General features: G+C 39.5%; 1 protein-coding gene across 2 annotated transcripts in view; it reads left to right on the top strand.

Annotated features, from left to right (window-relative positions):
- Positions 1 to 16,533, top strand: part of vps50 (VPS50 EARP/GARPII complex subunit) — a 206,288-nt gene extending 189,755 nt beyond the window's left edge. For both annotated transcript variants that reach the window (XM_061254761.1, XM_061254762.1), the window contains exons 24-28: positions 1,293 to 1,389; positions 2,839 to 2,997; positions 7,778 to 7,899; positions 10,575 to 10,764; positions 15,268 to 16,533. In XM_061254761.1, the coding sequence (XP_061110745.1) occupies positions 1,293 to 1,389; positions 2,839 to 2,997; positions 7,778 to 7,899; positions 10,575 to 10,764; positions 15,268 to 15,387 (688 nt within the window). In that variant the 3' untranslated portion in view covers positions 15,388 to 16,533. The remainder of the gene's footprint in view (positions 1 to 1,292; positions 1,390 to 2,838; positions 2,998 to 7,777; positions 7,900 to 10,574; positions 10,765 to 15,267) is intronic.
- The last annotated feature ends 274 nt before the right edge of the window (positions 16,534 to 16,807 follow it).

Below are 16,807 nucleotides of genomic sequence, written 5' to 3'. Positions count from 1 at the left end.
TACTTTGGGTCGCCTGGCACCTCCCCCTCGCCACACCTGCACTTCTCGGTCATGATTGCTCTCCGTTCTGGCCCCATGGTGGTGGAATGGGGTGGAATAGTCGTCTCTGACCACTTTCAAGTGCAGACTGAAGACTGATTTCTTCAGGCTGCACCTTTCCCTCCCTACCTCGCCACCATGATTATACTTATGTTTTTTCTTTTCCACTGTTGCCCTCGGCATACTCTTGGGGCCCGGTTTTTCTGTAAAGCTGCTTTGTAAAGCTGCTTTGTGACAAAGGCCCTTTGCTCTATACAAACAAAAATTAAAATTGATTGATATATAGATATAGTTGTATTGTATTAGATATTGTATTGTATTGGTGTACTCTGGGTATTCTAGCTGCCAACCATGGTATGCTAGTTCATAAGTTGATGTATTCTTCTAGGGTTCCAATTGTCACGCTAGGACTCCTACTGTCCTGTAGTACTGTATTGTCTGTACTATCCTCTAGGGTCCTCATCACACTTGTCCCTGTGTTTGATCTGCCCTTTGTTGTACATCGCTCTGGATGCCTGTAATGTAATGTAATGGTACAGTATGTGAGACATTTTGCTAATCTTTGCTTGGGGCATACAGAACATGATGCTCTTTGAAAGTATTATTCTTTTTTAAAATAAACTAATCAGTGCCTTTGGTATGATTGGAAGATAATGGTGACCTTAATTGCCATATCATCTTAGGAGTTATACTGCAGATTAAGCTTTAAAATGAATGTGTGTGTGCATGTGTGTCTACACGCTTTCCATTGTGTGATTTTGGGTGGGCGTGTATTAATTTTATTTTTCCAGAAAGCAACTTTAAATATTTTGTGTGAGGGCGAGACTGTGGTGCAGTCCCTACATTAGCCTGGGGTTCAATACCTGGTCATGTCTCTTGATACTGTCATCCCATCTCTGTATCTTTATTACCCTCTTTGCTTTTGCTCTGTGTGAATAAAATGGAAAAATTAGAAAATTGAGGATGGACTGTCCAGTCCCAGCTTGCTTATTTATTACACACAGTTTGGGAGTATGCAAAAGTAAAGCAGTTACTAAGAAACTCCCTCCACGCCTACCTGCCATACATTTTAATTAAGTAAATATCCTCTGGCAGAAATATGCGCTTCCGTAAAGAGATGCCTATTCATACAGCCCGGCACGGGGATAGGCAACTTGGAGGAATGGCGGTAAATTGCTTGCCACTGACGTTTCATTTAAAGTTGGAATCCGAACCCTTCCAAGTAACAGCTGAATTCCCATCTTTCTCCACAGGGTTTTTCTTGCTGAGCAGTTTGAGTTCCTGCAGCCTCATCTTGACACCATGATGCCTGCGGTCAAGAAGCCCTTTTTGCAGCAGTTCTACTCCCAGGTTAGACGTTTCACCCAGAGCTCTGTTTAGAATGGCTGCTCTTTTTGGTGGGAAAATAGTTATTTTCCTTTTACTTTTCTTTTTTACAAAAGGGCAGAAAGGGTTGGCTGATAAATACATGTGTATCGATGTGTAAATTTTAACAGAATGTAGAGTTAGAGTACTGCCTCTGAATGTCTTACTCAGATAGATATAGGTATTTAGGTATAGGTCTTTTCTGTTTGATCCCAGACTTGAGGAAGTGTTTCCATGCCGCGGTACATTTCTTTTCACATCAAAATAAAACAAACCATTTTTAAAATAATTTAATAATTCATAAGCAAAAATAGATTTTGGTCAGTGTTGTATGAAAAACAAATCCAGATACTTATTAATATTTTATGAACTGTGGTATTGACAAGGGAATCCACAAAAGGATGACAATGCTTGTGCTTTATTGTTTATTTGGATCCCCATTAGTTGCTGCCAAGTGACTCTATCTGGGGTCTACATAAACCATTACACCCTTTAAGCCATTGCTAGCATCAGAATTTTTTATTTATTTTTATGATTCACAAAGTGCTGGATAGTGCATGCGACCACTTTACCAGGGAAAGAATGACCTTGTGTGCCGTTTGGGTGATGCATTTAAATTATGTTATCTAAATAAATTACAGAGCCAAAATGGCTGATTGTTATGCAAATGGAATGAATTCACTTTTTATGCATTATGGGGCTCAATATAGAGCATTCAGGTTTACGAAGATGATCTGATAGCAAATTACCAGTAGCAATAGCAGAGATTTTTTAAGATGGCCTGAGACCTGACTTAAAGCTGCACAGTCCATTTAATAGCCATGCAATGTGTAAAGGCTGTTGTCGTTGTAGCGGTAGAATATGAATAGTGGTTGAATTTAGGCTATTAGGGGAGACAGCTCCACTAAACACAGCCTGAAGACAAGACTTGTGTTCTGGAAATCTCCCTAATAGTGTGAACTTGTTTCCGCATATCTTGATGTTGTGCTTTCTTACCATCGCTAATTGCCTGCTCTGAATATTTGGCCATTGTGGCGTGGTTATTTGATGTGCGTAAATATTTTATGGAATCAGTCATTAAAAATGGTGCAGATACCATTCGTGGCTGAAAATAAGCAATACTAACTGCATGCTCACATTAGCTGTCAAGACACTAGGAAGAGCAAATGATTCTAACATTAGTCAGAATGTCATTAAATGTCATGGCAACATGCAGTACAGTGCAAAAGTCAGAGACCACTCACCCTTTTCTTCTGATCAATTTCCGGTCAAGTCAGCCATTCAGTGTAATTTCTTTCTGTGTTAGAGGATGCAGGAAACATATATTTAACAAAATTACCGTGACGCTTGTAGTGTGTAGCCTTCTTTAGATAAGAGACAGTTCTCAGCTTTCTCAGTCTTCATTGTATTTGCTTGTCCTCTCTTCTCTTTCAGACTGTGTCTACCGCCAGTGAGCTACGCAAACCGATTTACTGGATCGTGGCGGCTAAAGCCATAGATTATGAACAGATGTTGTTGCTCATGGCTGGAGTTAAATGGGACATTAAAGAAATAATGTCACAGCACAACGTGTATGTGGATGTCCTTTTAAAGGTAACGTTCTTTCAGAAATGTGAGCTTGGTATTTTTCCCTGCAGATAAGGCGGTGAAATAGCACATTGATCGAGAAGATCCTGTGCAATGCCATTTTTTCTGGATAATAATGTGGTGTAACTTGTTGCCCAGTGCATTGATATGTTTGTTGCCATAATGCATCATCATAAAGAAATGTGAGGCAAATTATTCAATTAAAACATTGCTTTTTCAATGTCTTCATCAAACAATACTGTAAGTTGAAAACTGAAAAACCAAGTTTGAGCCAAGCTCCTACCACAAAGAAATAAAGGCAAGTAGGTGCAACGCTCATAAAAAATGTTTGCTACATATTTTCTTTTTAATCAGCTTTTTAATTTGTATTGGCCTTGGTCAAAATGCAGTCAGTTGTGTGTTTTTCATCACTTCTCCAGTACGCCTCTTTTTCTAGAAAAAAATGTTGGCCCTCAGTTTCTGTTTCTGGGGATGTTTTTTGAACGAGTAGCCACATTGTGTATATTAATAAGAAGTGCAGTTAATCAGTGCTGGTATGAGTATGCATGTTCCTTTTCTGTGTGTTTGTGTGTGAGTGTGTGCTGCATTTTGTCAGAATTTTCTGTGCAACGTTGTGAATGTTGTCCATCACTGTTTTTTCTCCCTCTTCTTTTTCACCCCACATTAACTTTGCATTGTGAGTTTCTCTCGATTAGAAGGTCTCAGATATAAATTATTAGTGCCATCTTAAATCATTTATTAAAGAGGTTTGGAAATTGGATGCAGGTTACCAAGACTTTCCAAGATTTGTTTAAAGTACAGTTGGTGTCTCTTAACTATTACCAGGCTTAGGTCTTTCAACCCTTCAATCTTTATTCATGCCCTTTCAATTCATTCCTTCATGCATTTTGTATGGGGAAGTGTTATGTGATTTGCATGGCTAGGGCATACAGTGGCGATATAGCAGAAGGAACAGGCAGCTTTTTAAACCGAAATCATGAGAAAAGCCTTCTGGCATTAAAGCTAGAAAAGAAAATTCTGAATATGCATAATTGCATGCCTGAACATATATTTACATAAGGGGTATTTGCGCATATGTAAATATGTGTTTTTTGTTTTTTGTTCCCCTTGAAAATGTTGTCCCCATTTGTGATGGAGACAGCCAAGTGTGACATCACACATACAGTCACAGTTAAATGCACGTGCCAGCCCCAATCCTGCTAAAGCTAACGGCCCGATTAGAAAAAACAGCCATGCTTGAAAAAATAAATGATAAACGAAAATATGTATTCACGGCTGAAAGAAGATATTAGGATATGAATTGGAGCAGATAACCTCATTTGCTGAATGCTACAGTATTTGATTAATGCAATCGTGAAAAATATGAAGTTAAAATAGTCAGTCAGTTGCTAACTTGAAGAACATCACAGTGATTGACAGGTCTAGGGCACTACAGCAATAGGCTCTGAAGAATTCCTAAGTGACCCAAGATTACAATACATTTAGCTGAAGCCTGCATTTTCTATGTGTTATAATACCATCATGAAATCTTCATAACCACTTGCATACAAATTCAATGAATGTATTCAGTGTATATAATATATGATGAATAAGCAATTGCAGTAAGTAAGCCATGAGAAATGCTTGGAGCACCAACGCTGAAATTTTATCCACTGTCAGACAGACTGAGCTGTGATACAGGCTATATGGTTACCTGTCAATGAGGCAGAGATTCAAACAGTTAACCACTGATGTTCATGGAAAATAAGTGAGTTTAGTGGTTAATAAATAATTTAGCCCCAGCAAAATATGGTGTCGATGATTGCAGCATTTGGTAACATATTTTAACCATATTTTGAATAATGATGCATTACATTCATACTGTGTGAATGTAAGCAGCCGTCAGATCAATTTGGTTGTTGCTGTTGTATTTGGTCACTTTCGCTCTGCCTCTGTAATGATTGTAACTTGCTGAGAATTTAGCAAAAAGTAAAAATGTAGTAAAAAAATACATATTAATGCTAAATTGAGTTTTTATGATAACTTGGTGCGGAGGTGTGGAGGGTGGGTGGGTAAAGCTGAAGATCTCATAAGATCCTGCACTCTGGAGCCATAAATAGAGATTAACTTTTCATTCATTTGCTTGTCACTTAGCTCAGTTCCAGCAGTCAAGGCAGTACCATTACTGCAGGAATTGAAACTAACGAGGACAATAAAACCATTGGCAAACTGATAACTAAACTGAACTGACTTCTTTGAACATTGCATACAGTAGACATGGATCCTATGGTTGTCTTTGGTAGTGAGTTCCTATGGTTCCAGACAGGGGGAAGGCTATTGCTTTTAAAATTATAGAGGGATGTAGAATGCACCTCTTACTTTGTGTGAACTTTTTTCAGCATCTTTAGAGTATATTAATTGACTTTAAGGGTGTAATCCTAGTTAAATACCTAGCACACTACTTTTTGGTTTCAAAATAGGTAAATGATTACATTAAGTTGCATTACATTACATTTATCCATTTAGCAGATGCCTTTATCTAGAACAAAAGCTTACGAAAGTGCTTAGAATGACACATTTGTTCAATAAATGGCTACGAGTCCAAGGTATCAAATTATTATTATTATTGGCATTTGGCAGACGCTCTTATCTAGAGTCACGTACAGTTGATTAGACTAAGCAGGAGACAATCCTCCCCTGGAGCAATGCAGGGTTAAGGGCCTTGCTCAAGGGCCTAACGGCTGTGCAGATCTTATTGTGGCTACAACGGGATTAGAACCGCTGACCTTGTCCCAGTCATTTACCTTAACCACTACGCTACAGACCGCCCCAAATGAGCTTCAAACTACCGTGCTGCTGCCACATATAGATTCTTTCAATGCAAATAGTTTTTCTATGGCTTGGACAACCTGAAAATAAGATATCCAAACTAATACTTCAAGCAGCCATTGCATGCAAAGGATATGAATACAAATACTAAACATGACTACTTTAAATTACATTTATATAACATTGCTGTGTCCCAAACATTATGGTGCCCTGAAATGGGGGGGACGATGTATAAACACTGCTTTAATTTCTCCATGGTCATACCATAATGTATAAAATGCCCTTAATTAAAATCAATGTGCACTTTAACCACATGTGATTTGTTATTACAAATCTCAAATTGTGGAGTAAAGAGGCAATTAATAAATGTTCCAAACATTATGGAGGGCACTGTATCTGATCTCAGTGAATGCCATAGATTTCTAACACATTAATTGGCATTTAGTTTAAGAGCTGTCACTGGAGGAAGATAATATTTAACCACATCTTATTTCAGTAGTTTGGTCTTTCACCTTGCCAATAAATATGTCAGAAACAGGAGTTTAAAGGTACGATAGGTCATTTCGGACTCCTTACAGCCAAGAGAGGAATTGCAGCTGCAAACACCCACAAACCACAACATGCACTGTTTTGGAAAGTTGACAATGACAAACGCGGCAGAGCCTGCCATCTTTTCGTAGTGTTCTTGTAAGAAAATTTTGCCAAACAGGAGACTTTATGAAATGTTGACTTTAGTGTGCTGCACAACACTATACGTTTTGTCTTTTTGAAGTTTTTACTTTAGCTAACCAACTATATTATGAGCAAGCAGCTTATTTGGCTATGGAACAAGCTGGCTATATAATTAAGATATGATAGTGTACCACAAACAATGCAACTGCAACTTACAGTTTGAGACAAGTAAAGGTTTATCTAAACACCCATGACTCAACACGTAAAGAGATAAAAGGAACGTGTAGCTGGCCAAATTACACTCCAAACAAGCTATCACTCAAACTCTGTATACTATTGCTTATTATCCAAGCAAAGAATACATATCTAGTTACAAAATGATACCAGTTCGTTATCGGTAGCAACAAGCAAATTAGCTATTAGTTTACAAATATTCACCTGAGACACAACGCTTGTGCAACAATGTTTGCAACGCTCGCTACTATGTTCGTATTGCCTCAGGTGGATATTTGTAAATTTGTCGAGCTAACTCTGGCTAATTTGCTTGTTGTTACCAATAGCGAGCTGGTATTGTTTTATAACTAAATATGTAGTCTTCGCTTGGATAATAAGCAATAGTGTAGAGAATATACAGAGTTTCAGTGATAGCTTCTCTGGAGTGCAGCTACATGCAAACATAAGCCCCCACGCTATTGGCTGTGGCAATTAGAACCAGTTTTTAACCAATGAGCTTGAATTATTGTACAGCTGTGCAATGTTTTGGTACAGAGTGACTGCCCGTCAACTGTATATTTTGAAACCAGAATTTAAGGGCTATAAACACAGGCAGAGGGTGAGTCAACATGTCAGTGAGCCTTTTTCAACAATAGGAAGGGATTTACAATGGTCTTGTTCGTGTTTTATCACAAAAATCTTACCTTTTGTCCCTTTAAGCTTGAATAAAACAAAGAAAAAAAAAGAAACAGTTTGAGCTAAAGCAGTTATGAACAACATTTAACAATATTTGTATTATTAAGTAAACTGCAGTAAATGTCACAAAATAAACCAGGCTTAATGTTTAGTCAGTAAATACTGACTAGTGCCTTCTGGACAAACTAATTTCCTGAACGAGTAATTGTTTTGTTGGAAAGGAATAACAGGAATAACAGGCAGTTTCTCCGGAAGCCTAAGATAAATCTGTTAGATTTCTCTGAAAAGCTCCAGTAATTCTCGTCAGCAAAGTCTGCATCAATGTGAACGAGGGAGGATGCTTGCTGTTGCAGGGACAAGTTGATTCTATCTTCTTGTGATGTTGTCGTTTTTCTAGGAGTTTGAGCAGTTTAACAAGAGGCTGGGAGAAGTGTCCAGGCAGGTCAGGATCCCCCTGCCCGTGTCCAATGTCCTTTGGGAGCACTGCATCCGACTCGCTAACCGGACCCTGGTGGAGGGGTGAGCATATAATTTGCATATTTCACATATTTAGCATTTTTGTGTATACATTTTTACATTCCAGTCAAAAAAGATATGGTGAGAATTTGGAAAAAAAAACATAGTTTTAGTTAGAGGCCTGTTTCCTAACCCCAAGAGTGAATGCTATCATTTTGTTAAGTATTGGGCCTATTTTTAGCTCTGTTAATCGGATACTGGCCTAGATAACTTTCTTATTTCCAATAAGTGCTGCCAACCCAGAAGTGTACAGATAGTAGCATACCAGCATTTCTCCCAAATATTTAGAACTATTGACAACAATGGCATGAAACTTCCAGTTTTTGTAGTGTACTGTTATGCTCATCTTGTAAACTATAACAGTTGTATTAGCTGACAGAGCAGGAGAGGCAAACTTATTAAGTCAAGCTTAACAAAAGCAAAACAGCTCTGCATCTTAACTCTCAGTTGTCACCGCATTACGTGAAAAGGCATAATTATGACCTTCTACTCAGGGCTGCAGGACTATTGTATATTGTGCTTATTGGATTTCTGGGTAATGGAATGAAAGGGGTAAGAATGCTGAGTATCCCATCCATCCCTTATGCTGAAAATTTGCTCCACAATTTTCCCCCACCCCCACTCCCCCTTCCTGTACGTGCTCATAAATATATTCAGTGTACTGTACTTCAGCCCAGGCTGAACTCACACGCCAAGGAGTCATTATTCTGCAGAGACCAATGCCCTTGTCAAGACTAGACGTCCGTGCATGGAGGGATTGCTGCTTCAGCACATCTGTCAGCGAGACGCCTGTCTAGCTGTCCGGAGCGGTAATTTAAACACTTGCTCATGAATACGGAGTTCCTTTCATAATGCCCAGGGCTACAGGGAAAGTGATCATTGCGTAAATAAACAACAGAGTCGGTTGTTTCCCCTTCTGTCACGCGACTTTCTTTTCGCTGTCTCCTTCTGGTATCTCTTTTGTGTTCCGTTGACGCATGCTCCTTTCATTCAAATGCTTTGTAATGGAGACTGTCAGTGACTTGTGTGAACTATACCACGTAGACAGCTATGTCTGTCCTCCTATTATCTTCCCACAACTTTTCTTTCATAATGTAGTTTAAGTAGTAGTGGCAGTAGGTTAAAATATTTTTTTGGAATAATTGCATACTCTGGACCAATTAGCTATCCTCTCTGTCCGTGTCAATTCATTATTCATGGCTTCTGTGAGTAGGATGGGGTGTGCCATGCATCAATTTATGATTGATTGAAACATTTTTCTTTCTCGGATGAAAGATATATAAGTGGTGTTGGGGGATGGGGGGGGGGGGGGGTGGTAAGGGGGGCACTGAGGCTCATGGGAATCCGCCACATCTGTCAGGAGTTTCAGGGATGGAGGAGTGAGCGTGAAAACCAATACAAAGATGCAAGCCAATAACAGTGAAGGGAGAGGTGAAGGGCAGGGTTGAGGGCGGGGCAGCAGTTAATACCCGTTTACTCATTTGTTTCCCTGCGGGCTTGCCCTACTTACTCTTTAGTATAGTATCTTTGTGCTGGTAGACTCCTCAGAGATATCTCCGGCTTTCTCTCTGAGTCATCACTCAAAGTGCTGTCAGATCTTCTCCCTGCCCCGCCCAAGAGGCACGGATACGTGGAGAGCCGCCCCAGCTGATGATTTCTACAGTATCTCCCCTCTGCAGACCGCAATTACTCAGCCACAGAGTAAACTTGTCCATCAGCACTTTCCAATCGCTTAGAGTGCAGATATACTATAGTGACTGTCTAGATGCTGTGGTCATTTTTTTGTTTTTTGCACCATTCTCTGCAAACTCTAGAGACTGTTTTTGTGAAATCAGCAATTTCTCAGATACTCAATCCACCCTGTCTGGCACCAACAATCATTCTACGGTCAAAATAACTTTTTCTTCCCCATTCTGACATTTGGTCTGAAAAACAGCTGAACCTCTTGTCCATGTCTGTATGCTTGTATGCATAGAGTTGCTGCCACAGGATTGGCTTCATTAACAAGCTGGTGTACAGGTGTACATAATAAAGTGATCACTGAGAGTATAATTTCGCCAGGGCTATCCTAGCTAATTAGTAAGAGCAGTCATCTGGCAATCGGAGGGTTGGCGGTTCCATCCCGCCCTGGTGTCGAAGTGTCCCTGAGCAAGACACCTAACCTTCAAATGCTCCTGACGAGCTGATTGGTGCCTTGCATGGCAGCCAATCACTGTTGGTGTGTGTGTGTGTGTGTGTGTGTGTGTGTATGAATGGATGAATGAATTAGAAGCATCAATTGTACAGCGCTTTGGTTAAAGGCGCTATATAAATGCTAAACATTTACCATTACATAGTATATGACTGGCAGCAATACAGTAGCAAAGTGTATATGACCCAGATCTGGGACAAATATGTAATTGTTGTAAAATTACTTTTCTATGCTTTACTGGCTGGTCTGGTGTATTGGAACCTATGACGTAGTGCAAACCCCACCTGCTGGTCCTCTTAGTTGGCTCAGTTACATCAGGCAAGAGCAGTCAAGCACAGAAAAGTATTTGAATCCAAAATAATGGATGTAATGTGGTATTGGACCCAGATCTGATATTATCACAGACTATAGTGTTCAGTATCTGCTTTAGTAAGAAGCAAGGACAGCTATGCTCTATTTTGTTGATGCCCCTCTACTTGTCTGCCAGCTATGCTAACGTGAAGAAGTGCAGCAATGAGGGGCGCGCCTTGATGCAGCTGGACTTCCAGCAGTTTCTGATGAAGCTGGAGAAGTTGACCGACATCCGACCCATTCCAGACAAGGAGTTTGTGGAGACCTATATTAAGGCCTACTACCTAACAGAGAACGACATGGAGCAGTTCATCAAGAACCACAGGGTAAGGCCAGAGACAGCAGCTGCCCTTGTTCTGTGGTGCCACAGAAGATGATGGTTGGATTGAAGGGCAACTCCAGTATATACATGGTAGTACAGTAGCTAACCTACAATGTGACTAGGGTGTTAACCATGTATTTTTTATGCACGGATGTACGATTTGAAATTTCTAATTTCCGGCCTCCAAGCATTCCAGGTGCACGACAAAAAAGCAAACAATATGGCAAGTGTAGCTATAACCACTTGAACTGTCCGCATTCAGCAATGAGACAACCACATAAATAGGCCAGTAACATTACTTCTGAACTGTGTTCCCGTCTTCTCTTTGAATGCAATATATATCTAGATAAATCGGTAGCTAATCTGCAAAATTGTGGTAGACTATATTTACGAATGTTTTCACTGCATTGTGTTTTAACGTGGTGATCTGCGAATCATCCACTGACTGCCAGCCGCAGGGGTGCCCTGTGGAGTGGTGCCCGGTCCTCCTTCTGATCGGACTGGGTAGAGGGGATTTGATGAGCTGTGCAGAGAGACAGTTGCTCTCTTCCATGGGTGCAACAAAACTGTTACAGTCTTAACTAGAATGAGGGCTGTTTCGACTGACTAATATACCGCACTGCTCGTAACAGATGCGTGGACAGCTGATTATCCTGACAGGAACGCTACAATACTATGTTTTTCTTGGTCTCCGAGATCATCTGTGCCAAATTTGGTGAAGACTGGGCAAACTTTGTGGCCTGTGAAAGGTTTTCTTAAAATCCAATATGGCGGCCTGTGTCGGCCTGTGACATAATAAGTTTGTAAGGCTTGGTCTGAATATCATCCATGCCTAAATCAGGAGGATTGGACAAAATCTGTGGACTGTGAAAATTTGTAAAACCTTGAGAAAATCCAATGTGGCAGAAATTGACGTCAATTGGTGCGTTGAACTCGGCTTGATCCAATAAGTTAGCTCATTTCTTTAAATAGGGCATACGGCTCAAAATGTACAAGCATGAATGTACCTCCAACTTTGATCCTTGGTGGCGCTAGAGTGCTTGGGGGGAGAAATGAATCTTGATGAAAAGAATCATAGGACTGTCCCCAATCAGTGTGCCAAATTTCAAAACGTTTTACCATATGTATGACTGTAATCAAGCTAATTTTGCTGGCTAATATAGCTAGCTGTAATTAAATTAAAGTTTAGTCGAAATATCGAAATTTATATCATACAGTACTGTGCAAAAGTTTTGGGCAGGTGTGAAAAAAATGCTTTAAAGTAAGAATGCTTTCAAAAATAGAAATGTTAATAGTTTCTTTTTTATCAATTAACAAAATGCAAAGTGAGTGAACAGAAGAAAAATCTAAATCAAATCAACATTTGGTGTGACCATCCTTTGCCTTCAAACCACAAACTCCAGCATTTTGTAGGCATATAGTCAGGTGTATGATTAACCAATTATACCAAACAGGAGCTAATGATCATCAATTTAATATGTAGGTTGAAACACAATCATTAACTGAAACAGAAACAGCTGTGAGGTGGGTTAAAACTGGGGGTGAGGCACCACCAGACTGTTGAAGACAGTTTAATGTCAGAAGTCATACACCATGGCAAGACTGAGCACAGCAACAAGACACAAGGTAGCTGTACTGCATCAGCAAGGTCTCTCCCAGGCAGAAATTTCAAGCCAGACAGGGGTCTCCAGATGTGCTGCTGTCCAAGCTCTGTTGAAGAAGCACAAAGAAACGGGCAACGTTGAGGACCGTAGACGCAGTGGTCGGCCAAGGAAACTCAGTCAGCTCAGAATTGGCAGAAACCAGTGGGACCCAGGTACACCCATCTACTGTGCGGAGAAGTCTGGTTATAAGTGGTCTTCATGGAAGAATTGCGGCCAAAAAGAGCGGTGCAAGAATGAGTATCTGCAGGCAACAGTGAAGCATGGTTGAGGTTTCTTGCAAGTTTGGGGCTGCATTTCTGCAAATGGAGTTGGGGATTAATGGTCTCCTCAATGCTGAGAAGTACAGGTAGATACTTATCCATCATGCAATACCATCAGGGAGGCATCTGATTGGCCCCAAATTTATTCTGCAGCAGGACATCGACCCCAAACATACAGCCAATGTCATTCAGAACGATCTTCAGCATTAAGAAGAACAAGGACTCCTGGAAGTGATGGTATGGTCCCCACAGAACCCTGATCTCAACATAATCAAGTCTCTCTGGGATTACATGAAGAGACAGAAGAATTTGAGGCTGCCTAAATCCACAGAAGAACTGTGGCTAGTTCTCCAACATGTCTGGAGCAACCTACCTGCCGAGTTCCTTCAAAAACTGTGTGCAAGTATACCTAGAAGAATTGATGCTGTTTTGAAGGCAAAGGGTGGTCACACCAAATATAGATTTTTCTTCTGTTCATTCACTTCTTCTGTTCATGCATTTTGTTGATAAAAAATTAACTATTAACATTTCTATTTTTGAAAGCATTCTTATTTTACAGCATTTTTTCACACCTGCCTAAAACTTTTGCACAGTACTGTAAATTCATATTTAATTTAAGTTAATGTTTATACTGATGAGCTAGTGTTAACATCATCCACGTTACTCTAACACTCCTTGTTCGAATACATTCTATTACAGACTAAATTGCAGTCTGGACCAGCTCCACCCTGCACCACACCTTTACAATGTAACATACAGTTGTATTCAAAATAATAGCAGTGTGTTTAAAAATGTGAGTAAAGCTCAAAATCCTTATAATAGTTTTTATTTCGATGCATTGGGAACACTGCACATTATATCCTAAATCAAAACATGAAAAAAAAGTGTCAATTTTTTAATTACTTTACAGAAAATGAAGAAAAATGAATATTGGGCTGTTCAAAAAAATTATTTTCTTTACAAACTCAAACATTGACTGTATAAACTGAAAAATCTTCAGGATTTAGCATTCCTGTGAATCACTAAACTAATATTTAGTTGTATAACCACGGATTCTGAGAACTGCTTCACATCTGTGTTGCATGGAATCGACCAACTTCTGGCACCTATGAACAGGTATTTCAGCCCAGGATGATTTGACAACATTCCACAATTCCTCTGCATTTCTTGGTTTTGCCTCAGAAACAGCATTTTTGATGTCACCCCACAAGTTTTCAATCGGATTAAGGTCCGGGGATTGGGCTGGCCACTCCATAACTTTAATTTTGTTGGTCTGGAACCAAGATGCTGCTCACTTACTGGTGTGTTTGGGGTCGTTGTCTTGTTGAAACACCCATTTCAAGGGCATTTCCTCTTCGGCATAAGGCAACATGACCTCTTCAAGTATTTTGATATAGGCAAACTGATCCATGATCCCTTGTATGCGATAGGCCCGACACCATAGTAAGAGAAACATCCCCATTATCATGATGCTTGCACCACCATGCTTCACTGTCTTCAGAGTGTACTGTGCCTTGAATTCAGTGTTTGGTGGTCATCTGACAAACTGCCTGCGTCCCTTGGACCCAAAAAGAACAAGCTTACTTTCATCAGTCCACAAAATGTTTCTCCATTTCTCTTTAGGCCAGTTGATGTGTTCTTTGGCAAATTGTATCCTCTTCAGCACGTGTCTTTTTTTTTTACAGTGGGACTTTTTGCGGGGGCTTCTTGCCGATAGATTAGCTTCACACAGGCATCTTCTAATTGTCACAGTACTCACCGGTAACTTCAGACTGTCTTTGATCACCCTGGAGCTGATCATTGGCTGAGTCTTTGCCATTCTGGCTATTCTTCGATCCATTCGAATGGTAGTCTTTCGTTTTCTTCCACGTCTCTCTGGTTCTGCTTTCCATTTTAAAGCATTGGCGATCATTTTAGCCGAGCAGCCTATTATTTTCTGCACTTCTTTATACGTTTTTCCCTCTCCAATCAACGTTTTAATCAAAGTGTATGCTGTTCTTTTGAACAATGCCTGGAACAACCCATTTTTCTCAGGTTTTCAGAGAGAAATGCATGCAAACAGGGCCACCTGATTCACACCTGTTTTTTTCACAGAATGAATGACCTCACTAATTGAACTCCACACTGCTATTATTTTGAACATGCCTCTTTCAATTAATTATTCAATTGCACAGACTCAGGAGCATGTGTATCATGAATGTTGGGTCTGTTGGTTTTCTATGACTCTACTTCACCTACTGGTTAATTATTTGCCATGTAGTAATATATTTTCTACCAAAAACAGTGATTGATCTGATAAGTCATGTTGGACTGCTATTATTTTGAACACAACTGTATAATGAAAAAAGTTTAATACGACTTTCTCAAAGCGGATCAGCTAACTCATAGCCAGTACCCGCTCTCTTCACGTAGCAGAGTTGTAAACATAGAAACGTAGTTTTTAGCTGATGTAGAGAGCTAACATGTTCTACTTCAGGCAAAATCATACGATTTAAAGTCTCATTATAAGAATAAAACACTTAAGACAAACATTTTTTCAGTGTTCCACTCCCAAGTAACATTTGCACATCTGTCTTTGGACAGGAATACTCCATGAAGCAGCTGACCAACCTGGTGAATGTTTGCCTGGGCTCCCACATAAACAAGAAGGCCCGGCAGAAGCTCCTCGCTGCCATTGATGACATTGACCGGCCAAAAAGATAGTTGCGGCTGCAACTGCTAGAAAGCGGCAACTGAATTAGCATGCAGAATTGAATTTGAATGAGATTGCCGCGCGCTGGGCATGCTAAGCTTTTTCGGTAATACTTTACTTGAACCACTTGCCATAAGGCTGTCATACACATGACATAACAGCTGTCAAGGTGGTATAATAGATGATGTCAGGTTATGTCAAATGACATAATACTGTTGTACTTTTTTTTCTGTAAATATTTTATGTAATAACATTTACTGATAAAAGTATGACAGTCTTACAGTATATCATTTGACAATTAAATGACATCATGCCATCTTGTGACAGCTGTTATGTCATGTGTATGATAGTGTTATGTAAGCCTTATGGTGAGGGGTTCAAGTGTTACCTCTTTATCAAATATTGACGTTACATGCCAGACACGCTCCTTTTCTGCTGCAATTCTTCTGTTTTCTTTGGGACTTTATTTTCTCCAGTCGGGTCTCAATGTACGTAGAATGTAGAATGTTTTTGAGATTGATGCATGAAACCTGTGTGCTAAAAGGGGCATTATTGAAATGTCAGTTCCCGCATTATATCTGCCGATGAAGGATTGGCATGAAGGGTGTCTGGTGATTGTTACATATGACTGCTTCAGGTCATGTTTCATAAATGCAAGGTTTATGCTGTATGATATCTTTTGGTACTTCCGTCCATCATCCAGTGCTTTCTTTTCAGAACGAGTTCAGAGAATTTTAATGGCTGTAACTGAAAATCGGAAAAAAAAATTATAAAAACTACAAAAGATTACTGTCATAGATAGTCTCGTTATCTGTTACTGTTTTCTTTCTGTCTACCTTGGTAGATTCTTAGCATAAGACAAGTAAATTCTTAGATCTTTGATCCAATTGAAATAGATTTCCAATTTCAAATTATGTGGTCTTTTCCTTTTTCTGCAGTTTCTGTGTTTGAAGAACAGAATGTACAACACCCTGTTCTGCTGGCCGTCATTTAGTTATGTCATCACTTCTTGGCACTGTTTTCAATATTAGCTCACCATATTAAAAAATATATACTGTCAACATGAATATGACTGTGATGTGTGGAATTCTGTCAGTGTATGTTGAGTATGACTCGTATAGACCAATCCTAATCAAATAAACACACAAACTTTAAAATCTGGCTTTGTTTTCTAAATTGTGAACTATTTCCCAAGTTGTATTGTGTTCTTTTTATCAGCAAGATCAGATCAGTCAGTTGATATTTGAAGCACTTGGTCATTTTTATGAAATGATACTTTGCTCTCTGTACAAGTAGAACTGTGTGCTGGAGTTCAAGAATGGAACAGATATTTAAAACTTCTCATCATACTTTGTGGCAGAACATATTTTCATCTCTTTCGTCTATTTATTTAAAACATTTTTTTTTTAAATAATAATTTTAGAAGATGTG

Source organism: Conger conger, chromosome 9, assembly GCF_963514075.1.
Source record: "Conger conger chromosome 9, fConCon1.1, whole genome shotgun sequence".
Classification (NCBI taxonomy): domain Eukaryota; kingdom Metazoa; phylum Chordata; class Actinopteri; order Anguilliformes; family Congridae; genus Conger; species Conger conger.
This window is presented reverse-complemented; position numbering and strand designations above follow the sequence as displayed.